Genomic DNA, 25575 nt, shown 5'->3' with positions numbered 1-25575 from the left:
GTAGAAACAGAGGCAAAGCATAAGCAGCCAACTTTGAGAGAGCTGCTTTTGTTAATGGACATGTAGGCCTTTGTTCAATAATGAAACAAAGTGAGATCGTTTTTAAGGTAAGTTTTAAAAAGCTGATGCAACACAAAATGAACGATTATGATAGGGGAGACTTCTATTATGTATTTTCTGAGTGACATTCTGGTGCTACGGTCGCACGAAAAAAGAGAGGGAAATATGGTCTGACTAAAAATATCTTATTTATTTTAACTCAATCATTCCATAGTTTTTGTAGTGAATCACAGGATGATACTTAACCCATCGACCAGATTTGGTGGAAATACTTGATCAAAAATGGATTTGGTGAGTTCAAAGGTTTTTGTGCAAAGCTTGCCAGCTAACGCTAGTTAAACGGGGGGAAACAAATCACGTACGGTATTTTTATTCTCTTATTTTTTTCTTGCTCTCTCTGTGAAAATTGATGAAATGTTAAACAAGCAATGTTTTGATGTGGTAATGTCACAGACATTACAATTATCTGTCTGTCTCTATATGCCTTTCGATTACCACAACAGGTAACAACTATGCATTCGCGATTCAGAGGACGTTTCTCACAGGAATTCAGCACTCAGAGGAAAGATAAACTGTTACACATAAAACGTGAGGTAAAATTAAGTAAAACACGCTGCGAGAACTGAAAAATATATATAATATAGAGATAACCGATAATGAAATATTGTTATTGAATATTTGGGCATGTTCACGATGTACAGTGAAACTCCCAAACATCCAGCAGCTGCTAAAATAAAGGCCAAAAATGTAAAATGCATCTAGAAAACAAACCCATAAGAACTGGGGGAAAAAATATACATAAAAGTAATGTATGTATGAAAAATATTAAGGTAAGCAATGAACATTAAAGGGCTAGTTCATCCAAAAATGAAAATTCAGTCATTTATTACTTACCCTCATGCCGTTCCACACCCGTAAGACCTTCGTTAATCTTCAGAACACAAATTAAGATATTTTAGTTGAAATCCGATTTCAAAACTATGCTTCAGGAAGCATCGGAGCACAAATTAATCAGTGTGTCGAATCTGCTGTTCGAAGTGCCAAAGTCACGTGATTTCAGCCGTTGGCAGTTTGACACGCGATCTGAATCATGATTCGACACACTGATTCATTTATGCTCCGATGCTTCATGAAGCAGTGTTTTGAAATCGTCCATCACTAAATAAGTAGTTATTTTGTTTTTTTGGCGCTCCAAAAATATTCTTGTCGCTTTATAATATTAATATTGAACCACTGTACTCACATGAACCAATTTAAATATGTTTTTAGTACCTTTATGTATCTTGAGAGAGGAAGTGTCCATTGCTCCCTATGGAGGCCTCATGGAGCTATCGGATTTCAACTAAAATATCTTAATTTGTGTTCTGAAGATTAACGAAGGTCTAACGGGTGTGGAATGGCATGAGGGTGAGTAATAAATGACATTATTTTCATTTTTGGGTGAACTAACCCTTTAAGGTAAGTAAAGGTAATGTGCTGTTGGTGCAGTATAGTTTCAAAAGTAACAATAAAAAAAAAAAAAAACATGTAGTACCTGATAAGCATTATTACAAAGGCATTTGCACAACAACAACAAACCAGTCACGGCACATGCTGATTGTATAAATCTACTGAATCTTCCAAAATAATGGTATGGCAAAGTTACACAGTAAAGTTCTGCAGTACTTTTTGTCATGATATGAATAGTTACATCGACGTCACCTTGCCTATTATTTGTTTGTTTGTACAAGGCTTACATTTCTGAAAATGTGTAACAAAGTGAAGAACCGTTCCATACTCATCAAGTAAAATGTCTCAGATTTGAGATGGCCCACTTCATATTTTGGTCTATATATGCTTACAGAAAATAAACAAGCTTAGTAATCTCATTTTGCAAGCTTCATAGTGTAGTCTTGTTTACTTAATGCAGTATGTAAAAATATATAAATTATAAATAATTTATAATAAATAAATAAATGCAATCATAATGTTTAGTGAACCAAATATCAATACCCCATCACATTTATTTCTGTATATCTTTAGTTAACTGGTGCATAGCTAAAATAATAGATAATAAACTGAAACAAGATTTAAAGTTTCTGTATCATAATAGTGGTGACACTAAAGACTGATAGAAACATTAAAGTTCATTATCATGATTGTAAGGTCATTACAATGACAAAAACATTGACCTCCCTACACCTCTGCTTAGCAAGTTCTAATGTCACTTTTGTCTACTTCCAAATACCATTTGAAAACCTACAACCTGTTTCAATAATCTATTGTACAAGTACAAAATAAGTGTATATAAGCAGACTTTCTCAAGTGTCAGTACTTCATCATGTGACTATCTATAGCACATTTGTAAGTTTAAGTATAGATTTTGTTGTATGACACATATAACTTGCCAGAACTTGTACAGGTGTTTGCCTACTAGTAATGACTATATTTCAAAACTCTAATTTAATTGTTAATAGTTAATAATTCAGGGTAGACATTGTCTTTTATGATTTAAAGCATCAGTCAATGTCTTTTGAAACACTCTAGACAGTCAAATCCAGTATTAGCATTAATAATAAAAAACAAAAACAAAAAACAGCAGCAATGAGATCTAAAAGATGCATTGCACCAGCAGAGCTCATTCAGCTCATTTCATTCATTGTAAAATTAGATTCTTCGATGCAGAAGAATACCTTGACCGCATTACAGTTTTGATCTAGATCAGTAATTTTTTTTACTGTATCAGATGATGTATAACGTGACAAAAGAACAATATCCTCCTAATTATGAATGCACACAAAATTCAAAACAAAATGACACTTTTAACAGAATTATATTGTAGTGTTGAAATGCATTTTATAAGCGTCCAAAAAGGACATCATAAACTGAGGGTGGGAAAACATTAATTTAGTTGGATTATGCTTGGTAACAGAAAATTAATAGCAGTCACCTTTACCCTTGGTACATTGGCTGGTACGCAGCACAGTCTGCAGTTGCTGTTCAAGGCACTCTTGCAGGCTTGTTCACCTGAAATGTACAGTCTGTTAAAGTTCTCTCTTGTTTCTCAGTGCAGTTCCTGGTCAGTACTTTTCTAGCATACGATAATGTGTTTTTGACCAGTGCATTGTGAAATTAGTGATCGCTGCAGGACGTGGAGAAAAATTCACAGTGATGTCATGATCGTGATCATCGCTCCAAGCTCCAGAGTTTTCACCCATCTGTGATGTGGTAATATTCGACCCAAGCCACTGATTAACCTAAACCTCAACTTCATTCACTTGTCAAGTTTATGCACATATGCAGACAGAGCTTATATTTACAGAAGTATATACAGTGTCTATACACCTCTACACAAATTTAAGGGCATATTACCTTATAGAATTTACATATGTGTACAGCTCAAGGTGTTAAGGAAGTTGATTCTGCACAAACACAAGCAAGCTTTTGATGAAAAATATACGTTCTGTACATATGCCTATGCTAGAATTCAGTTATGCTACATAGGCTATATGAATATGTACAATAATTCTCAATGTACATAAATGATTCATCACATATGCCTGCATTGTTGGCCTGAATATTTACATGTTCATGTGGGATTAATACATGTACATTGTAAACGAATACATGCTAGCAACTGCAACAGATAGAATTGCACAATGAAAGGCCTAACCAGCACTCTAAAGAATCTCTAAAGTATTTTTGGCGACAGTTAGAAGTATAAGTACAGTGATGTAAAGCTACATGGTCCTATTTCTAGAATTAGGAACCTCGCTGGGAGAAGAAGGTGCTGTCCAAGAGGGAGAGTGCAAAGCAGGGAAAGCAAAGACTTCTTGGTTAAGATTGGCAGTCATTGCTGGCCAGTGGTCCATGTCCAAGCGTTGGGCATTCAGCATCTTTCCATAAGGGTTACCGGGCACCAAAAAACTGTGCTGAAGTACTTGTGAAGTGTCAGTTGCCATCACAGAGGCATGGAAATCAATCTGTGGCCATGAAAGAGGCAGTTGGGAAGCATTCAGTCTTTCTGTTGAAACCGGAGCCTAAAGAAAAGACATCACAGTATATCTGAGAATAATAGTATTTTTAACCTGAGCATAAACAAGGCATAAATTCATCATCACATTTTAAAGGAATTGTGAAATTTTGGTCATCATTCTATTTACTCAGGTGAGTAAATGATGTCAGAATGTTCATTTTCAGGTGAACATACCCTTCATATTTAGTAAGGGAGTATTTTTTAATAATGTCACCTCTATAGAGCTCCAGATCCTGGATCGGGTCAGTTGCTGTGGTCTTAGACTTAGGGATTGTGAGCGTGAAGGAGCCCTCTCTTCTTGTTCTGCCCAGTTATCTACGAATCTCTGAAGCTGCTGTGTGAATGCATCTGTCTTGTTGTTGCTGTTGTTAGTCTGTGCTTGAGCGAGACCAATTGGCTGGTGAGGAGGAGGAGTTGATCCAGGAGGCATTGGGGACTGATTAGAGGCAGCTGATGCTGCTCCAGATCCTATGAAACAAGTTGGTTTGAGATGTATGAATTTCACAAAATGAGCTGAAATACAATCCACACCATCTTTGATTATATTATATAATTTATTAAACTATAATTAGATTAGTAATACACCTCTAAAATGAAGTATAATTGGCCAACTGTGTCAAAAACAAGACAAGTACGCAGATACAAATGCTTGGCCAACATATACCAAATGTGTGTCTAATTATACAAAGCTGACAACTACAGTAACAAGTAAAGGGGGTAAAAGAGCTATATCTGCCCTTTTGAGAACACTGAGAATGTGATATTTGAGGTTTGTTATAAACTGTGAGCTGACACATTTTGAACTGCAACTCTCTGAGAAATTGAACTTGGATAGCCAGAAGCATTTGCGTTCATATACTTTATATGATATATACTTTATTAAATATGCTTTAGGCCTATGCTATTATGGTGGTTTAAATATGTCCATAGAGTGAAATTTAGATTTTAATATCACAGCTAACAGTGTCAAGGTTTTAGCTGAGACAAATTGTATTTTAAAAGTCAAACATGTTGAAATTAAGAAAAGACCATACTTACTGCTGCCACGTTCTTTACCCAGACACAGGCGTTTAAGTGTTGACCCTACAAAAAGAAAAGTTAAAATTGTTTTTTTCTGTAGAAAATCACTGCACATAGAGACACATAAAGAGGTGGAAGATGTATTTTATCGTTTAAAAATTAGAACTGCAATAAAACCTCCATTAGAGGTAAGCTATTACAAATCAAAGTATTAAAACACTGAAAATACAATTGAATTGATGTTGTGAACAAGGTTTTAAGTGTTGGTTTTAGGCTTGCAAAAGTGAAATTAAAGTGAGTATGATTAAAGTGAGATTAATACAGAAAGTATCTAAAAGCAGATCTGGATCTGTGGAAATAAACAGGATAGAAAGAATCAGGAAATAAAACAGGAAGGAAACACAGGATGATCAAAGATGAAGCATGAATACTGATAAATAAATGATTGAAGAGAAGAACAGCGTGGGAGAAAGATAGCAGGGGCTCCCAAGATATGACATGGAAAATGGTGGAAAGGAGAGAGATACAAACAGATGGACAGAGAAACAGGCCCACTGAGGAATCTAGCGCGTGGTTTACTGCTGGATTTATAGGTGACCTGTGCAGACGCTTGGGGAGAAGGAGGCCAGCCTGCGGACAGAAGTACAGAGGTGAGAGAAAGAGTCAGATCCACTATTTTAAACAACCAGTATCCAGGGTAAAACTGAAAAATTAATGGATTTGAATGGAATCATAAATCTGGCTTTAATTCAACTTGTTAATGTCAAAGCATCCATGTAAAAGCCCCGGTTGATTTGCTTGACTTAAATTTTTGCATTGAGGATTATATAAACCACTTAAAAGAAAAAGTTCATAGACAATTTTACATATGCATGTCTAAAATGTCATAATGTTATTAATTTAATGCCAGTTTCACCAGATATTTTTCTTTCTATACAGGTGGGTGATCAATTTATATTGACTGGATAATCTTCTGAAATCGATCATTCAAGGTTTGCTACAAAACCAGACTATTTTCTGGCAGTAGGACTTCTTTCTCAAAGTGCATGCTGGGAAATCGGAGTTAAAGCCACCTTGGCCAGGCTGGATCCGTGCCCCAGGTCCTTCTCCCTGTAGACCAGAGTAGATGTTGTCGGAAGAGAGAGATCCTTTAAGAGAGCATGGTTGTTGGGTCTGAACCGGCTCAGACACAGAACAAGGCAGAGTCCCGGTCCCAGAATAAGCCCTGCCATCTGACAAGTTGGAAGCTCTGGCAGGAGACCCATTCAAGCTCAGGGTCGCTTCAGCTGAAAGAGAAAATTACGTATCATAATGCTCTTGGGTGGAATCCAAATGTTGAAGTAAAGTCCTATAACAGTATAACCCTATAACTCAAACTAACCTGATTTTGTTAAATCATTAGGTTTGCTGGAGTCGCTAGTTTTAGAGGCAACATTTCTCAGCTGTTGTACTAGAGGACTGAGCAGTTTGCCAGCTTTTAGTTTGTGCCTGCTGGTCTTGCGCTTGCGTCCAGCAGGGGGTGCTGTGGGTGGGATGTAAAGACCTGGAGGGGGTGGTTTCCCTAATCTGATATAGAGAAGCTCAACCTCTTCTCTGTGGTGGGCCTCCAATTCGGTTATCTCTTTCATGTGCCTGTACAAAGATGAAGCGAGCAATGGTGAGTGAGAACTTTTAGTTTTTCTCTGATTACTTTTAGTTGATAAAAATAAATTAAAATCAAAAATACACACAGATACATGATAAACTCACTTTTCTCTTAGTCTCTGAAGCTCCCTCTTTATATCGGAGTCCTCCATCTCGGAGTCATTGTCACTGCTGACATAGGATCCATACACCCCTCCCTTTCTGCTTGGCGAATCAGAGCTTTGCACACTACTGCTGCGGCCAGAGCGCCTTAGAAAAGCCACCGCCCTTTTCATGAGGTCACTTCCTCTCCTTTCAGACCTCCCATGGCGGGATGGGGTTGTAGGTGCCATTTTGGCAGGGCTGCTCTCTGCCCCAGAGTCAGAAGACATGAAGCGGGTGTGAACAGTGACATCCGCTGAGACTGAGGTCTGTGTCCTTGGCAGAGAGCCTCGTTTGGTCAGGGGAGGTGGGGCGTCCAGATAAAAGTCAGGTGGGGCAGAATATCTGCTAGTGTTCTTTCTGCGCGTGACTTCATCTTCTGTGCTGACCACTGAGAACCTGCCGACAGTAGTAGCTGAAACAGTCGGCTCTTCGTACATGGCACATTCTCCCAAAAAACCACCAGGGTGTGCTGGAGATGCTGTGCTGCTCAGGCTGCGCTGCTTTCGACCTTGACCTGACAGGATGTCAGTGGCACTAGGCATCATCTAATCCAAAGTAATCAAACAAAATAAGAATACAAAATACTGGTATAATGAATTATTTCAAATATTACAACCATTAACTCATCATAAAAATAAAATATTTGAAAAAAAAAAAAGACCAACTCAAAGAGGGCACCTAGATTAATAAACTGGAAATTAACAATCTTTTAAACCTGTATTTTCCTGCAGAAATCAGCTGTACATGATGTACCTTATATCGACTTCTAGATCCAGAGCAAGAGGTAGAGTGTGGCATTGCATGTCTCCTTGACACAGGAACTGTGGATAAAGATGGCTTTAAACAAGTGTTTCTTATTGTTTTAAATGATGAATGTTTCGTGAATAAAGTTTCTCTTAAAAAAATATGATAAAAAAAAGAACTATCATCTAACCTCCAACTGCAGAGTCACTGAGAGCACTTAAACTGTCCACACGCTCTGGAATCTGTGGCTAAAAGGCAAAAAGCCAATGATTTAAGTGGTGATTCATCCAGTACAATCCTATCTAAGTTCAAAATAGCCTCAAATTTTTTAAAAAAAGAAGAAAATTAAAGGGTAAGAAAATTAAGACAATTTAAGACAATGAAAATTGGGATGTAAATAAATGTAAATACTTACTCTTGTCCTGTACCTAATAACTAGATTTCATTTAAAAAACCTGGGACTGTCTATGAAAAAACAATAAGAATGACAGATGGAACTTAAACTTACCAATTGCTCTCCTGCTCTGAATCGTCCCTCTCCCATAAGACTAGGTGTGCTGGTTCCTGACCCTCCCATCGCACACTCTGGTCCTGGTGGGGACTGGATATACTCTGTGCCAGATCCTGGTGTTTCAGCAGCACTTCCGGATGGGTACATGGGAGCATACTCTTGATACAGCAAATTTCTCAGTTTCTCATCCAGTGTCTTGATAGTGCTGTCTACAAACCCTCCTCTGCTACGCCCCTCTCCATCTGATTCACTAGGAACAAAGTGGTGCTGTGAAGGGGCGGGGCTTTGGGGCAGGGAAGGTGCCTTAGTTCCACTCACAGTGGACACAGGCTGCTGCAACACCACAGGCTGCTGGGCACGTTCCACTCGACTAGATGTAATGGAGTGAAGTTGTTCGCGAGCAGATGTAGTGTCTTGTGATGGTGGTGGCATCACAGAGGATGACCTCTGAGCCCCACTGCTCACTTCTAGGGACAGCGGCATGACCAAGGGACAGCAGGGCACGTCCTCCACCATGGAGACAGCACATGCAATTTCAGCCATCTGCTGAGCAGTGTGCATGGGGGAGACCGAGCCTAATCTGCCACTCTGGGTCTCATCCACAAAAAGAGAACTTTGAGGATCCATGTATGGCTGAGATTGCTGCACATTGACCTGGGTGGAGCCTAAATTTGGCCCTTCCTCTGAATGTGAAGCAGACTGAGCTGGCATTGCAGCGGCTTGTGGGGCAGGGGGAGCTTGGGAAAGAGCAGCCAGAGAAAGAGGATCAGTTGTGGTCAAAGAGAGGGGGCTCCAAACCCCATAGGGATCACTTCCTCCTGATGGAGGCGCTGTGCCACAGGCTTCTGAATCTGTGGAATGAAAAACAAACAAAAGAGAAAATGTAACAAACCATCTATTTTACTCTTTTTGATAGGAGTAGGACTGTGAAGATCACAATATTGCAGAGACTTTTTAAAATTTATTAATTGTCTCATAAGCACAAACTCTGAAAGCGGCATGATTACAGATACTTTTATGAGATGTGAAGCAAACCACAACTGATCCCACAGTTTCACACTCTTCACATGAACATGCTGGGTCTCTCTTGCTCAATCCCAGGCTGATTATGATATTATGATGCATCAAGATCATTGAATCAGTGAATCTTTTTGTGAGGTAGTTTGCAATACCCAACCCTATTTCTAAGGCAGTTAATTCCTTCTTCCAATATTTCCTTATGTCTATATCCATTACATTAATTTATCTCATAGCCTGACATTACCCATGGATGCAGAAGCAGATCCTGTGCTGGGTTCAGGAGGATGGGCTGAAGCACTCTCACCAGGCTGAGCAGTGGTTGTCCCATCAGTTATTGTTGTTGTGGATGGAGATTGTGTTGATGGACCTCCATCTGAGGATGCGTCCTGACTGGCAGCAGGAGCCTCTTCCACAGGGCAGATGATGAACCACCTCTTACCCGTGTGCAGAACTAAGCAATGGACAAGAACATTGATACATTCATGCTTTAGCAAGCATGAATTTTAAATTTGACAATTATAGGTGGAACAAAGTTTACCATTTTGCTGATAAACTGGCTGGGGAGCCCCATGTTGCTGTCCTTTTATTCCCTGGAGAGTAATAGAAGAAGACTGTAAGTATAATTCAGTATAGTGATATTAGTAAATTAAATTCCATTTTTAAGATGTTACATTTTTTAAAGGACTTCTTGTATTACCTCTCTCCCTTCATCTCCAGGAGATTGTCCTTGCAAATGATTTTTCCCAAGATCTGACGTCTTTTCTCCATCCATGTCCTCGCTTAGAATGTCTTCTGCCTTGTCGACAATGTCTTTAAGTTGATCTATAAAAATCTCCTTTTCTATTGGTAGAATAAAGCCATTTTCCACCTGGTATACAAATAAGAGAAACAAAATCTGCAAGGTTGCACAGAAAAGGAATTGTATGTGAACAGGTAATAGGATCAAATAAAACAGTTTTATTCCTTTAAAACAATCTGATGTTATACAAATATACATTTTAAGCTAAATTTTAAATCTTTTGCACCACAACATTGTTTCCTACTCTGAATTTCCATACTGAACATTAATCTCACCATATAAGTGGCTATTTCTTCAGGTGCATCTCCGTCTAGGTCAAATTTGAAAGTCACCATTTTATGATTGTGTGTTTCCAGCTGGCATTCTACCATCTTGTCACCTGTATTACTAACCTGAATATATAAGGAGACAATTTTAGGAGGCAACTGCAAAAAAACAATTATACTTTAAAAAGAAGACATGTTTAATCCTTACATTTAGCATGCTTAGCTTTGGCTTGTTAATTTTTTCCTGACGTGAGCGTGTTCGAGCAGATTTGCGGTGGTGTTTTCTGGGTTTTCCGTCACCCTTTCCTCCACCAGTGGGTCCTTCATAGCTGTCACTCATTTCTTTACCAGATGCATCTTGGCTTAGGCTAGACAAACATGACAGAATAACCTGAAGTTTAAATATAACCATGCTAGGAGACTATTTGAGATGATTGCTACTGTTTTAATGCACTATATTGTATCTGCCACTATAAGCAGTTAAATATACACATTGTAAATTATACAATTAAAGAGTTACATGATGGTTGACTTCATTTAGGCATGCAATTCTCATATGTTTTCAGAGAAAAACAACTTATACCTACTTGTCACATACAAAACTATGGAGTGGAATAGAAACAGGTGCCTGTGAGGAAACATAATTATTTTAATGGTCTATGTGGGACTTTGAGAAATACATTTTATAGTAAGATAAAGGATGTTGCTTATGCTTACTGTTACCTCAGTGTTGGGTTGAAATGGGCTGGGCTCTAGCGCAGAAGGAATGGGCATTGAAGCAGTGTCTGCTATTTGCTGAGTTGTACTGGGCATGCCAGTACTCTCAGGAACAGCATATCCTGTCTGTATGCCAGCAGGCTGCAGAGGAGGCTGCATGGTCTCAGGTAGGGCTTGGACAGTGGTAAACTTTGTCTCTGACTGCTTGTCCTGTGGAGGAGACTGGATCTGCGACAGAATGGTGTGAGATGGGGCCAGGATCTGCAATTCCTCATGTCGAGGGTACTCCTGTTGAAAACATTTTAGACCGCGATTGTAATGCTGACTGAATAACATTAATTATCCTGCATTACTGCTATGACAAGGTACCAATTCTGATAAATGTACTGCCATTCTGCTGTCCCTCTCAAAATAATTACTGAGCTTCAAACACTTGTGTGATCATAGAAGTTATTCTGATTCACATTCCCAATACATAAATCAATCCTTGCACAAAGCAGGAAAGAAACCACAGCATTTACCTCTGTAAAATGTTCAGAAATAGATGGGTCTTGCTGAGGGAGGGAGGCAGGATTAGGGAGGGGAAGCGAGGGTTGTGTTGGCTGGGGTTGAGGTTGCAACATGGCACCTTCTGGTGGTGGAACTGGGGAATACATCTGCTGCAGATGTTGCTCGGGAGGAAGCATAGGTGGGGACAGGGCCATAGCCAGGAGAGGTATAGGGGTTGGAACATTCAAAGGGGTGGTGACAGGTGTGCCTGCTCCTAGTATGCAGGGTACATTCTGCATGGATAGAGTGGGAGGAGCATTGATAGGGCTTGGTGAGTAGTAGGGAGAGGATACAGGATGAGCATTTGTGGGGTAGGAAGAAGAGTAAGTGATTGAGGAGAAAGGTATTGGCTCTGTCCCTGCAGATGTGCCCCCTTCTGGCAAAAGAGGATATGCCGAAGGAAACTAAAGAACAAAGAGCAAGATAAAAACGTAAACAGCCAGAGGTAAACTATAAAGCTACACATTTGCATGTAGAATTAAGAAAATCCCTTGACTTCTACCATCTAGAGTTAGAGTTAAGCAAATTTCACCCTTGCTAAAGAATGTACTTGTTGTGATAACCGGGTAAAGGTGTTGCACACATATGCCTAGTTTCAGGTTTCACGAACTGACCTGTGTGGCGATTTGTAGAGGCTGGAGTAGGGGTGTCTGAACATTTAGCTGTGGTTGTGGAGGAAGGGTAGTGGTGCTGATCATTGAAGATGCTGACTGTAATAGATGCTGTGGAATGAACTGAGCTTCTGAAGATGCCTGCACTATGGGCTGAAGAGATGATAAAGTCTGGGAAAGACAAAGAGAAAAAAGAAATAAAGAATGATGTGAGAATGTGAGATGTGAGAATTGAACGCCTAAATTAATTCAGCCATCATGTAATTCTTTAATTATATAATTTACACTGGGTGTATCTGGCCTGTTTATTGTACCAAATACTACACAATGCATTAAAACAGTAGCAATCATCTCAGATTGTCTCCTAGCATCATCAGTAAAACTAATGTCAAGGAACACTTACTCAACTGTTCCCACAGATTACGCTGACAAATATCTTTATCTCCAAATAAATCTGTGGTAAAACTGAATGTATTCATTGTTTAGTAGACTTTTAATAATCTAATAAATGTATGGCATGACTGAAACCGAAATCCCAAATTTTCCACAACATTTAAAACAGAAGGTGAGGATGCTTATACAGATTGAGTCTACCTGAGGCTGGAAAGCTTCAGGATGGAAATAAAGACGAAACTGAGAGAAATACAAACACAAGGAAGAACAAAATTCTAAATTAATCTAGTAAACTATCACTTAGCTAGCACACAGGCATGCATCCATCCTCATTTAAGGGAAGACAAACCTATAGCAGCCTTACCTCCTGTGCTAGTGGTACAGTCTTTTGGTTTTGCTGTGTTACAAGGGCAGAGGCATGAATGCTCTGTGGACGTGCATGTGGTACTGGAGTAGCTGGAGCAGAGACGGTCTTAGATGGAGCCAATTGTGTGGAAGGCTGAAAAACACATGCACAAAAACAAATATTAATAAAGAAACATTTGCAATTAAGGATTTAACAGCCAATGGCAGTTCTTTAAGAAATTTACAGGACAGTATCTCCAGCAGCATATAGTTTCATGTGACAGGTAAATTATCAGCTACTGACAGGGAACAAAAGGGGAAAATGTGTGACATCAAACATCAGAGCAGTGATTTGCTCTACACACAGGGGATGTTGCCATGTAGAGGGTGACAGGGATAATTTGCAGTGTTGCAGTAGGAGTCATTTATTGTACAGTCAGCTTGCTGTGCTTTCCTCTAGCAGTCTTTCAAGAGAATGTGCCCTTCAAAAGGACATAATAGTCCCTTGAAGATGGCCCAATTTCTTATTCTTTTGTAAATAGCAGTGATTAGAGAAAATTCATTTAGTCTATTTTTAGAAACGAAGCACTAAGTAGGCCTACAAAAGCATAAAACTAGGAGGGATTGGGATTTATGAGCAATACAACATACTGTATTCTGGGTGCAACATTGTTCAAAGTCGGTGAAGAAGCTTGGGTGAGGCAAAAACAATTCTCTTGTTCTAGATTTCTCTGCCGGGATCATAGCTAGTACATTTTATTTTTCACCTACCACAAGACCTGGTCCAACTTCACTGTCCTGCACAGAAAAAGACCCTTGTTCCAGATGTGATAGGGGTACACACAAAGAGCTTAGGCTTTGGAATTGAGGTACATGGAACCTGTTAACACAAGCATCACTGTGGCCATCTCCAGGCTGTGCCTTGTCAGTCAAGACAGGGGAACTGGTACGCCGATTGATGATATGATGTAGACAGCGATCGAGGTGAGACAAATCTGAGCTGTCTCCCAAACTATGGGAATGTGGCCCAATAAAGGAGATAGGGGAAACTGGAGATGATGACTTGAGTGGGGAAGTTGAATAAACTGGTGAAGATAAGGACATATGTCTGGGAGATGTGTAAACTGGTGAGGGTATAGATATATAGACAGGGGAAATGGTATGGTTTAGTGGTGGCATGTTGTTAGGCAGAGTTGTCACAGGAATCTGTGCAGGAGAATGGCTTTTATGGACTGGAGAGGGTGGGGTGACTTGAACTGGTATTGAACTTGATATGTTCTCAAGAACAGAAACTTGCTTTGCGGGTAGTGTAGATTTATATGGAGACTGTGGAGTCATGTAAATTGGTGAGCTAGAGTCTGGATTAGCCAGATGAGGTGATAATGATGGTTTTAATGAGGAAACAGGTGGCATATTTTGGTGGATATGGGAGGAAGATTGTGAAGAGGCATGCCCGAGAGATCCTCGACCCCCTGATCTTACAGCCAGCAACATTGCCATACAAGCCTGACAGTAATGTGGGTGGGCATCAGAGTTCCTCCGACTGAATGACATTGTCTGGGACTGTGAATTCATTTTTGCCTGCTGTGAACTATATTTAGAGGCTCCAATGTCTTTAGAAACATTATTTGGTGCCTGATCATCATTTGTGAACGACCTTGTAAAGTCACTTGTAGACGGCGACTGATTCATTTCATTCCTAGAACTTGCTTCAGGTTTGGGACAGCTATAAGTCTGATGACGCAGTTGCTTTAACAAATCGTGTAGTTCAGTTCTCCTCTGTAATGTGTCAAGGAATGAAGTGCTGCTACGCCTGGTCCCCGCCAAGTTATCAGAGAATGGCAAAGGTCTTTGTAAGTCATCAGGAATACTGCCATGTCTCTGCTCATTCAGTCACAGTTTGAGAAAAAGACACATTTTTTAAATTCAGACAGTCATAAAAAACATAGTGCTAAGGGAAGAAAGGAATGGGTATTAAGATGGTGGTCTTGGAGTTTTCCTACAAAGTACAATGATGAAGTGAATTTAAGTATAAACTTACAGGTGATGGCTGGTAAGAGCTCTGATGCAGGTGTACTGAAGACTGCTGAAAAGCCCCTTGATGTAGCTGATGAGCTGACTGCTGATATTGCTGGTGCAACTGAATGGTGGGTTGTTGCTGGGGTGCTTGAGGCACCAAACCATGGGCCTGTGCTTGTGTAATCTGGTGCAGGGGACCACCTGGCTGTTGTTGGGCTCCCTGGGGTTGCTGAGGACTAGGTTGTTGCTGGGCCCCATGGAGTAACTGGCCTATGGTTTGTTGTGGGACACCTTGATGCATTTGTAGAGCAGGTTGTTGTTGAGTCCCCAGAGGCAGGTGTGCAGTAGATGGCTGTTGGGTACCCTGTGGCAACTGAACCAGAAGCTGTGCTGGAGGGCTTAAGATCCTTTGTGCAGTGGAAACGGACTCCGAAAGGGACTGCTGAGAGGTGCTGTCTTGGTTGCCTGAAGCACCTGTTATCATTGTTGAGCCTGCACTGCTGTCTGCTGCATTAGTTGGGACAAACAACACAAAGTGCATAGACAAGTTATTTAAGAAAGTGAAATTTTGGCATACCTGCATTATGTAAGTTGTATAATCAAGTGAAATACTGTACATTACATCTTATTGGTTACATCTTATTGGTTCTGTTGATATTGCTATTAGACCTATTTACATATGACTAATTTAAAGTCACTGAAAAAAATGTTTTATCATCTTTTGTGTAGATATCTTTGAACCCCCAGTTTCATTTATAGATTTATCTGAGGCTGGGTCTTTTTAATCACACAACATCTAGTTGTCTCTCACGTGTAGCTGTAGCTGCACTAGTCGGGGCACTGCAGACCAAACTGACTGCTTCAGTCTGTAGTTCATCTGTTTCGGATGGAAGACTGGGTGGTCCACCCAATGGTGGCCCTGTGGAGGGCACCTGAAGGAGATTCTGTGTCTCAGTCTTGGTGCTGCTCTCTTCTGTTTTTCCATTATGGCCTGAGACAATCCGCTGCCGTCTCCACTTTATCAGAGACACACGGTCGCGGATTGACTTTCCCACAATCTTCACGTCAATCTCTAAAAAGAAGCCAGATTCCACCTGCCAGAACAGATCATTGAACAACTCTGAAGTAGTGAATTTATTATAAATACTATTCCAAACTTTCAATGTATGTTATGCATGTCTATGTATGTGTATAAAAATGTTGCATTTCTAAAAATCACATTTGTTTACCATTTCCTGGGCAACTGTTTCCGGGACTTCTGTCTCCAGGTCAAAGGTGAACTCAATAGCACCACTGTCTTTATACTTTCCCTTAAGTTTTTTCTGGTCTTCAACCCAAAGCCTGAGAGCAATAGAAGACTTCTTGCCGTCATCCTCTTCAGCCAGCTCTACTCTCACACCTGTGTCCTCCGCAAAGAATGCATGGTTTAGTAAGTCCTTTATGGAGTACCTTTGAGGAGAGAAAGATGTGATTTGTTTTGTAAAGAGCTGGACAGTCAACAATGATATGATGTTTCTGTAGCAAATGGTATGATCTATTTAACTGATTAACGATCTATGCAGGCAATTTACAATCAGACACATCTAATAACCATGCGAGAATAGATGTCAATAGCAGGGTTCAAATTACTGCAAAGGCAAATTACTGTAAATCGTATCAGTTAAATAAATTCGCAGCTATCCAGGAAAGCGTTGTCTGATCATACAACACGTGCCATGTCTGACAGGAGCAGGGGCCTTTTGACCTTTATGATTATGTAACAGGAGACTGTACAGCTGATGGACTCACCTTTCCTCCCAGCGATGGCAGATACACTCTCCAATGATTTCTTTTATTTCAGGCATGGCCACCTTACTGAAACTGGCTGGCTTCACACCCTGTGAAGTAAATTAATAAGGAACACACAACACACACACACACACACACACACACACACACACACACGTTGTTTCATTGGAAACACTTAGAGAGTGAAAAGAAAATTTAAAGCAAAAATTCCTTACAAAACGTGGCATTACAGATATACCACAGAATTATTATCTACGTAAATTTAATGTAAAATCAGTTGTACATACATTATGCCATTGAATTGAATGGGAAAATTCATGAATAAGGCCCTCTATGTTAGACCTGATACAGCATTTTAACAAATAACATTCCATTCTGAAAATAAAATGTTGGGTCAGTGAGAAGTAGTTTGCTCAAACTTACGCTAGTGACTTTGCGATAGATTTGTGCTGCATTTTGGCACTCTGAGTATGGATACTCAGATGTGGCCATTTCTAGCATACACATCCCAAATGCATACACATCTACGGCTTCATCATAGTGCTCCTCATACATCTCAGGGGCCATAAACTCTGGAGTGCCTGAAAGAGGAAGAAACAAAAAAAAATATCAGTAACTAAATGGATAATGTAGTCTTTAAAATTCCACATAACAAGCTACAATCTACATCATCTAAACTTGCTGTTTAAATGTTGTATTTAATATAGCCTAATCTCATAAATCTCAAAACCCCGTCACCCTCCTGACTGTTACCTATTACACTTTTGGCAAAGGAAGCTCTCTTTAGTGTGGCCAGGCCAAGATCTCCAATCTTGACTGAGCCTGTAGGACCAGTGATGAAGATATTGTCACACTTCAGATCCCGATGGATAATGGGAGGGGTCCTCGTATGGAGGAAGTGAAGACCTTTTAGGATCTGTCTGCACCAGCTTCGTAAGACTTTTGGTTTCATCACCTTGAATCGCTTCAGATACCTACATATTAACAGAAACGGGGTTAGATATCTCAATATCTAGAGGGTTAGAAACAGGTAGATATCTCAAAATCTCAGGAGCATGTAATTTTGGGCTTGAGCAAAGGAATACAAGTTGTCATGAGGGCAGATCTACTGTACATTCCTTATTGTCCCATAGCAAGATTTCAATACTACATTATACTGTATATCAACTAAGTTACTTTCCCAGGTGTGATAGCATCAGTTGTTGCATGTCTTTGTTTTATGTGACTCACGTTTTCAGTGTTCCAGATGTCATCAGTTCGGTGACTAAAACAATGCACTTCTTCCCTTTAAGAGGAGATTCCCAAAAGTCATAGAAGCGCACAATATTTGGATGCTGAAGACCTTTTAGCATCTCTGCCTCCTCTTTAAACCTCTGACGTTCCACCTTGGACAGCTTACGATCCTGGAACGGCAAGATTCAGGCATTGGTGTTTAAGGTTCCAGGTATATGGCAGGAGAAAAGTGAGAGAGGCAGATGAACAGGAAGAGAGATGGACTGCTAAACAAACTGCAATGGTAATAATTGTACCAAGAAGGTTGGTTTACTGAACTGAATTTACCAAACTGACGCACTGAAAACTCAATCCTCTCAGTGAAAAGACAGCTATATGAAATAACTCTTGACCAGTGGAAGACGTGCTCTCTAAAGACTTTTAGGTCAATCTTTATTGATTTAAAGCGCACATTCCCTGTAATAGCTTTCTAAGGATAGGCAATATATCTGTTTTATTGTATTTTTGAGTTTGTGTGGTTGTGGGGCTGGGGATAATATCTCTGAACATGATATGACTAAGAAAGTCAAGAAGAAGATCAAACTCAGGCAAGAGATTAAAAAACAACAACTAAACTACAGTTATTAAAGCATATTGATGCAACATGAAAGGCAAAATATGCATGCTCCTCATTGTGAGAGATGTGTGATTAACATATTGTAGCCCTTTGATATGGAGTACAATGCAGAAAATATAATTAACACAAACAGCATAATTCAAAAAGCTCACCCAAACATTTTGTGTTGGGGTTTGTCAGATAAACTGATTAGAACTGAAATAACATGAAATTGACCCCAAGTCTCTTTATTCAGTGTATAAAATATAACTGTTAGTGAGGTACAGTTGTGCTAGGCTTGAAAATGCTACAGTTACAGAGTCATAGGTGGTTCACATTCTGGCGTGTATCTATGGTCAAGATGCTGACCAGATCAATACCTTTGCATCTGCCCTCTTCCTGCTTCTAAATTTGCTAAACGCTGACAGGGAGTATCTGTAACATCTCTGTCCCTCACAATCAAGCAATGTGCAACCCCATAAAACCTCTGAGACTCACCCCCACACTGCGCCATCTAACACCTCACATGAACTCTGAGGGACACACAGAGAGTCATATATTTCATTCGACCTCCCCCTATTCTTAATTTTCTATCCAATTTACTCTATAGTCTTCAAGCATTTCAGACCAAACATGTTACCAGATTCCCAGGTTGTTTCTATCATAGTGACTTACAAATAAGAAAAACAGAAGCAATTTATATGCAATGCCATGAAACAAAATTTTATAATTAAATAGGCCTAGGTAGTAATATTATCCCAAACTTTCATTACATTTCTAATATAATTTAAACTCAAATTAAACACTGTGACATTGATTATTTTCAGAGGTGTGCTAAATCAAAAGCTCTCACAAAAAGGAAATGAGCTTTTTGCTTTTATGCATGGCCAGGGCGTGGCACTAAGATCTTTTCCTAATATGTGTCTTGGATGAAGACTCCATCACAGACAGATAACAGTTTTGTTCATGCATACTTTCAACTCCTGATGCAGCCCTATCAGACAAATGAAGGATAAATCAGGTTGGGCGTTCAGCTGTACATAAAATGGTCCATTAGGAATATATTGTCTTGAGAACGCTACTGCTTGATGTGAGGGTAGCCATGTTCCTTAGTACACAGCCATCTTCACCTCATATGACCTGTTCCTCTGTCTCTTCCTTGCTCGCTCTCCTCTCTCCTTGCAAATTTGGGAGCCTCAGCAATTTTTGGCTTGCTGAGGCTGCTATGCACAGAGCAGAATAACTATATGCTTCCCTAATTCTATCCATTTGATTTTAAGATTCATAAGCAGGATGAATCCTAACCAAAACTGACAGTATGCCCCAAACAATGGCTGTAGTAGTACATACAGTAACACTCTCAGATTAAATAAAATAGAAAAACGCAGTCACTCATTTAGAGAAACAAAGCAAAAATCCTACAAATATTACTCTATAGTCTGAAAGGGAGTCCCCTTTCTTATAATACTGTTCTACCGCCCACACATAGAAACAAATCCAGACCATCCTCATGTATAACATCAGAACTCCAGAGATCATAACTGCCTAGTCATCCTCCCATGGACAGTGAATGCAGAATTTGTCTTTGTTACTCAAAATGAAAATAAGCTTAGCAAGTAAAGTATTTCTCAATGAAAGAGCGTGTAGGTTGTGTACAATAAAAAGTAGTAGAGTTATTTTATAAAGGGCAAATGTGCATTATATATGTTAAGTGTATATATATATATATATATATATATATATATATATATATATATATATATATATATATATATATATATAATGTGTGTGTGTGTGTGTGTGTATAGAAAGAGAGAGAGAGAGAAGGAGAAACTGTGATAACTGCAGTTGCATCATATCAGCAGGTAAGTTCACATGACCAGACTTTGTCACATGACCCCTATGCAGAGGGGACTGATCCTCCAGGGATGTGCACTGCTGCTCTCCAGAGTTTGTTTGTTTGTATCCACACCCTACAGCATTTCTACTGTAAATGTCTACTGGGATATTTGAGTGAGCTCTGATATATATTAAACGTTTTAGCACAGGCTAAGCTGAACAAAGCTGTTTGCAGAAGGTATTACGTCACAGTCAAAATCACTCTCTTACTCAACATAAAAGGGCTTTCTAAATATTTCAGAATTTTTTTAACACTCAGCATTCTTAGTTGAACTCAGCTGAACCTCAAATGATTCTAGACAACAACACGGAAACACTATTAAACATAGGAAATCTGATATAGAAGTGGTCATGGTGATTCAATCTCCCCATTTTACAATCAATAGTGCTGATAAAAGGAAGAAGCCATATCAGATGACCCGGCAAACTTGTGCAAGGAGGAAGCATTTTGGATGGCAACAGGATCAATCAGAAAAATATATAGTCTTTGTTGTTATTAACAAATTTAAACAAACTACAGTTCAGTTTTTACTTCTAGATCATTGATGTCCTACAAATCTAGAGCTTGGCCAAGTCATTACGCCCAACAAATTAAGTGGATCTGTTGGTTATCCCACACTTTTTTTCTACAGTGAATATTAAATACAATGTATCGACAAATCTAGGAAGACCAAAGAAAAAGCCTTCATGGAAAAAACTGAGAGGAGGCCAACTATGCAAACATTTGAAGAATTGAAATGCCAGTGGTTAAAACTGAGAATGTGTATAAGTTGTACTTGCTTTTTTGCTCACCTGAAGTTCACACCAGGCCACCTCCACCCATGTCTCAGTGTCCAGGCCCTTATAGACTGTTTTGAAGGACCCTCTGCCAAGCTCAATATCAAACTTAAGAAAACGTCCACTAGGAGAGGTGGACACTGCCTTCATTTCGGCCTCTTCCTCATTCTCGTCACTCCCAGCTTTCTCCACGCTCTTGGAAGTTTCAGATGGTTCAGCATCATGTTTTTCCTCAGCCTCACTTGTCTCTGGCTCTTTGCTGAGGTTCTCATTTACACCCTCTCCCTGTCCCACCAGACTCTCCAGATCAAAACTACTCTGGACCACAATATGTGCACTTTTAACAGGACTGCTGGTGGTGTCGCACTCTGAAACCTCCAGTTCTTGATCCTCTGACTCAGAGAACCACAAACTTCTGCGTATAAATCGCTGCCGGACCAGGCCTCGGTAATCTAATAGGGGGTATGTAGTTGGATCGCTGGCCCCTCTGTGTGCTGCAGCTGAGGGGTCCGTATGAGAGGGATGTTCATGACCGTTTTCATAAATTCCAGTCTTTTTTGAGGGGACAGAAGAAACTGTGGAGCCCACAGGCTGCGGCTCAGAGTTGGATCCAGTCAGGTTTTCCATGACCAGTGAATCTCTGGACACTCATCTGTGACTTTCAGCCGTTTGTGTGGATATCCTTGAATGAATGCACCTGCAATATGGCAAGTAGTTTTAACATTTATTCCTTTAACAAGAATCTATTTTTGTGTTCCTAGCAATGTTCCTACTAGTAAATAATTCAATAATGACTAGTATCTGATTCAATTTTAATTTCACTTATCCCAGAAATCACAAGTATATATTTAGTTAGCAAAATTTCCATTACACGCTAGCACTTATTCTTTCTCTAGCTGCGAGAACACTATCACAATAATTACAAGTATCTATTCCATATTTACTAGTATATAATTATAAATATATAAAAATATCAATAAAAAAAAAATCAAATCTCAATCGTTACTAGTAACATTTCTAATCTCACCAGTTAAAATAGCTTTTTTTACTTGCCATACAGTGAGTAGTCAGAATGGCTAGTTATTTTATATTAAAGATTTGAAATGGTACTAGTAACAATTAGTGACTAGTAAATAGTTAGTGAAACTGAAAATGTACTATTTTCTATTGGATTACTTACTAGTAATGAACAAAACAAGAACTAGAAACAGAATAGACACTAGTTAGTTTTAAAGGAATAAATGTTAAAACGGTTTGCCATACCTGCAATGCCAGTCTGTACTGACGCAGTTCGGCATCCTTTGAGGACCGACTGCCAGACTCCTCGTTTACATATAATAGCTAATATTAATTATAATCAAATATTTATACAATTAGTTAAAAGAGCAAAACAAAAAAATATATTGTTACTAATGGCATTAACTTATGTTTCAAGTACATGGCAAGCTCCCTTAAATCAGAAATTCATGCCACAAATATACTTTACAATTTTACTCGATGTGAAACTAATATCAGTATCTAACTCACCATGCTGGACAGCTGACAGAGGTTGTCACGTTGTTTAATCCGCCACAAAACTATAAAGTGCGTAGCTGTCCCTTGAAATAAGATTTTAATGAATGATCTCTCAGACATCTACTTTCACCAAGCAACCACATAGCCGCTTCAAACCCGAGTACCCTTGCTTCTTAATAAATGTCAGCGCCTGTAAGGGACATGAAATCCATAGCCCGTTGATGAGATTATTTGCTCACTGCGGCAATGCTCTCCTCATCTCGGATAATACGGCACCGACACCTCCCTAAAGATTCCTCCCTCGTTATGTTATAGCATTCATAGTTAGCTTCTCTTTCAGTGCTGATGCGCTGTTACGGACATCCTGCAGCGCCTAGCAACACATTGTGTGTCCAATAAAAGCGTCTGTTTTTAGGCGGTACCCTTATCCTCCTCTACACGGGTCGTCGTGGACCACACGGAACGCTGGGTCCGCCCAAACCTACGTGACGTGACCATTAGATCCACTGAAGGACGGAACAGGGCACGTCCCTGTCCTGCAGACACAAAACTAATCGTCAGATATAATTGAACTAATATGATCGTATAACTAAGTTTGAAGTTGTTTATAGCAACTTTGCATACAACATCCCTTTACTAGCATGCTTAATATAGCTCCTATTCTCGCCACGTGACTTGGTTAAGACTGCTGAATATTTAATGTGAATGAATGAATGTTGTATGACGATGCTTTTTATTCTCTCACCCCTCCCCTCCTCTTCGTTCTCTCTTGCTGAAAGAGAATGTTCCACCTACTGGAGGAAGCTGTGTTTATTCCTTATTCCCTCTGCAATAACATGTACAGTACCGTTTACATTATTATAGCTGAGTTGCAACAGCATCTTTTAACCAGTTAGAAATGTTACAGGGGTGAATTAAACATCCTCAACACCTTAGATTGTAAAAGTTGTACTATAATGACAGTTTTTTTTTTTTTTTTTTTTTTTTTTATAAGATGTGGGATAAAATGAAAAATGTTAATGTATTCCATTAGTGTAACAACCATAGACTGTAGGGGTAACAACTCATTCCAGTAATGGGGTAGGTTGTAACAACAGCACTTTTTGTGCTTGAGATATTAGAGGCAAATATGGATATATATTAGTCTACTCAAAGTGAGTCATATAAATTTAGACTGAAAAATGTGTTCTATTCAGGCCTGTATTGTAGACAAAATCACCAAGTGCTCTGTTCAATAATGGAAAGTGTATGGACGAATTATTATACTGTAAAAGGATAATCTTTATCATTTAGAGATTTTAAAAGACAAATGTGCAGTGAGGGTCAGAAATCTTACACATCGCCTAAGGTATTTATAGAAACTGCACTTTTTTCGGTAATAGGCTGCTGCAATTAATTAGTCTGTCATGAGTCTGTACTTTAAGAACTTGACACATTGAACTGTTGTCAGTGTTCTCTCTTAAACTACAATTAAATTATTCTGCTCTGTCCCAAGATAGTAGGCACATTCCATGAATAGCCTACTGAATAGGACCTGCATTTAAAAAAATAAATAAATAATAAAAAGGTGTTTTACAATAGTTTAAATACAAAAGATCCAATACAGAAAATATAAAAGTAGAGAGAAAACTTTTATATAGCCAATTTAACCCATTCATGCATGAATTATAACCTCAGTGAGGATTTTTTTCCCCTATGTTTTTATTGCTCTTAGGGCATGAAAAAGATTTGAAATTATTTTTTTACACATATTTTAAAAAAAGATTTTCGATGTCCACTTGAGTGGACAGTATGCATTAATGGTTTTAACTGAAGAAATACTGTATTAAACATAATAATAACTTCATGTGTCTGATATCAGAACATGAGGATGTGATTCCATCAGAGATCTCTACAACTGAAGGTACAACTGTGGAAACCCAAGCCAGATTATGTAGAAAACGCTCATGCTCCCTCCAGTCTACCGGAGTATGTTGATTTAACCTTATGAGCTGATAATTCTGATTCTGAGAAAACCTAGCTGTTAGCTAGGTAGTAGTAGCTAGTATGTGTTTTCAATATCATCTGAAATGATCAGTGTTGGAATAATGCATTACAAGTAACGTCCACTACGTAATCAGATTATTTTTGATGTATCGAGTAAAGTAATGCATTACAAGTAATGTGCATTACGTAATCAGATTACTTTTTGATGTAAGGAGTAATGCATTAAAAGTAACATCCATTACGTAATCAGATTATTTTTGATGTATCGAGTATAGTCATGCATTACAAGTAATGTGCATTACATAATCAGATTACTTTTTGATGTAAGGAGTAATGCATTACAAGTAATGTCCATTATGTAATCAGATTACTTTTGATATATCGAGTAAAGTAATGCATTACAAGTAACATGCATTATGTAATCAGACTACTTTTTGATGTAAGGAGTAAAGTAACACATTACATGTAATGCTTTATGGAATTAGATTACTTTTTCGATGTTACGAGTAAAGTAATGCATTACAAGTAACATGCATTACATAATCAGATTACTTTTGATGTATCGAGTAAAGTAATGCATTAAAAGCAATGTGCATTGCGTATTCAGATTACTTTTTGATGTAAGGAGTAAAGGCATTACATGTAACGTGCATTACGTAATCAGATTAATTTTTCAATGTTACAAGTAATGCATTACAAGTAATGTGCATTGCATAATCAGATTACTTTATGATGTAAGGAGTAAAGTAATGCATTACACGTAACATGCATTACGTAATAAGATTACTTTTTCAATGTTACGAGTAATGCATTAGAAGTAACGTGCATTGCGTAATCAATAACTTTTTTGATGTAACAAGTAAAGCATTACAGGTAACATACATTACTTGTAATGTACAATACGTATGTGATCACAGTACTTTTT

At 38.9% G+C, this 25575-nt stretch overlaps 1 protein-coding gene and 1 long non-coding RNA gene across 9 annotated transcripts; one reads left to right on the top strand and one right to left on the bottom strand.

The window, feature by feature from the left end:
* Window positions 1-28: 28 nt before the first annotated feature.
* LOC125256860 lies at window positions 29-18156 on the top strand. Its single transcript, XR_007182204.1, has 3 exons — window positions 29-107; window positions 564-653; window positions 17940-18156. It is a non-coding gene; the product is annotated as an uncharacterized LOC125256860 (long non-coding RNA).
* Window positions 2799-23345, bottom strand: wnk2 (WNK lysine deficient protein kinase 2). Of its 8 annotated transcripts, none has more exons than XM_048173088.1 (31): window positions 22677-23345; window positions 22413-22490; window positions 21165-21846; window positions 17876-18048; window positions 17399-17619; window positions 17069-17226; window positions 16646-16734; window positions 16087-16306; window positions 15669-15951; window positions 14880-15364; window positions 12858-12992; window positions 12695-12733; window positions 12104-12271; window positions 11462-11893; window positions 10947-11228; window positions 10811-10851; window positions 10432-10591; window positions 10233-10349; window positions 9856-10026; window positions 9697-9748; window positions 9403-9609; window positions 8136-8989; window positions 7818-7875; window positions 7637-7704; window positions 6845-7428; window positions 6477-6727; window positions 6169-6381; window positions 5627-5725; window positions 5114-5158; window positions 4290-4543; window positions 2799-4079 (listed from the first exon to the last, which is right to left on the bottom strand). In XM_048173088.1, exons 3-31 carry the CDS (start codon window positions 21774-21776, stop codon window positions 3780-3782), a joined length of 6771 nt encoding a protein of 2256 aa, XP_048029045.1. In that variant the 5' UTR covers window positions 21777-21846; window positions 22413-22490; window positions 22677-23345; the 3' UTR covers window positions 2799-3779. The 8 variants fall into 8 exon arrangements, with proteins under 8 accessions (XP_048029045.1, XP_048029048.1, XP_048029050.1 ...); XM_048173091.1 differs by having other exon boundaries at window positions 5651-5725; XM_048173093.1 differs by having other exon boundaries at window positions 5675-5725.
* Between the last annotated feature and the right edge of the window lie 2230 nt (window positions 23346-25575).

The sequence above is a fragment of the Megalobrama amblycephala genome, linkage group LG21 (assembly GCF_018812025.1).
Source record: "Megalobrama amblycephala isolate DHTTF-2021 linkage group LG21, ASM1881202v1, whole genome shotgun sequence".
Classification (NCBI taxonomy): domain Eukaryota; kingdom Metazoa; phylum Chordata; class Actinopteri; order Cypriniformes; family Xenocyprididae; genus Megalobrama; species Megalobrama amblycephala.
The sequence above is the reverse complement of the archived record's forward strand: the minus strand, read 5'-3'. Positions and strand labels throughout refer to the sequence as shown.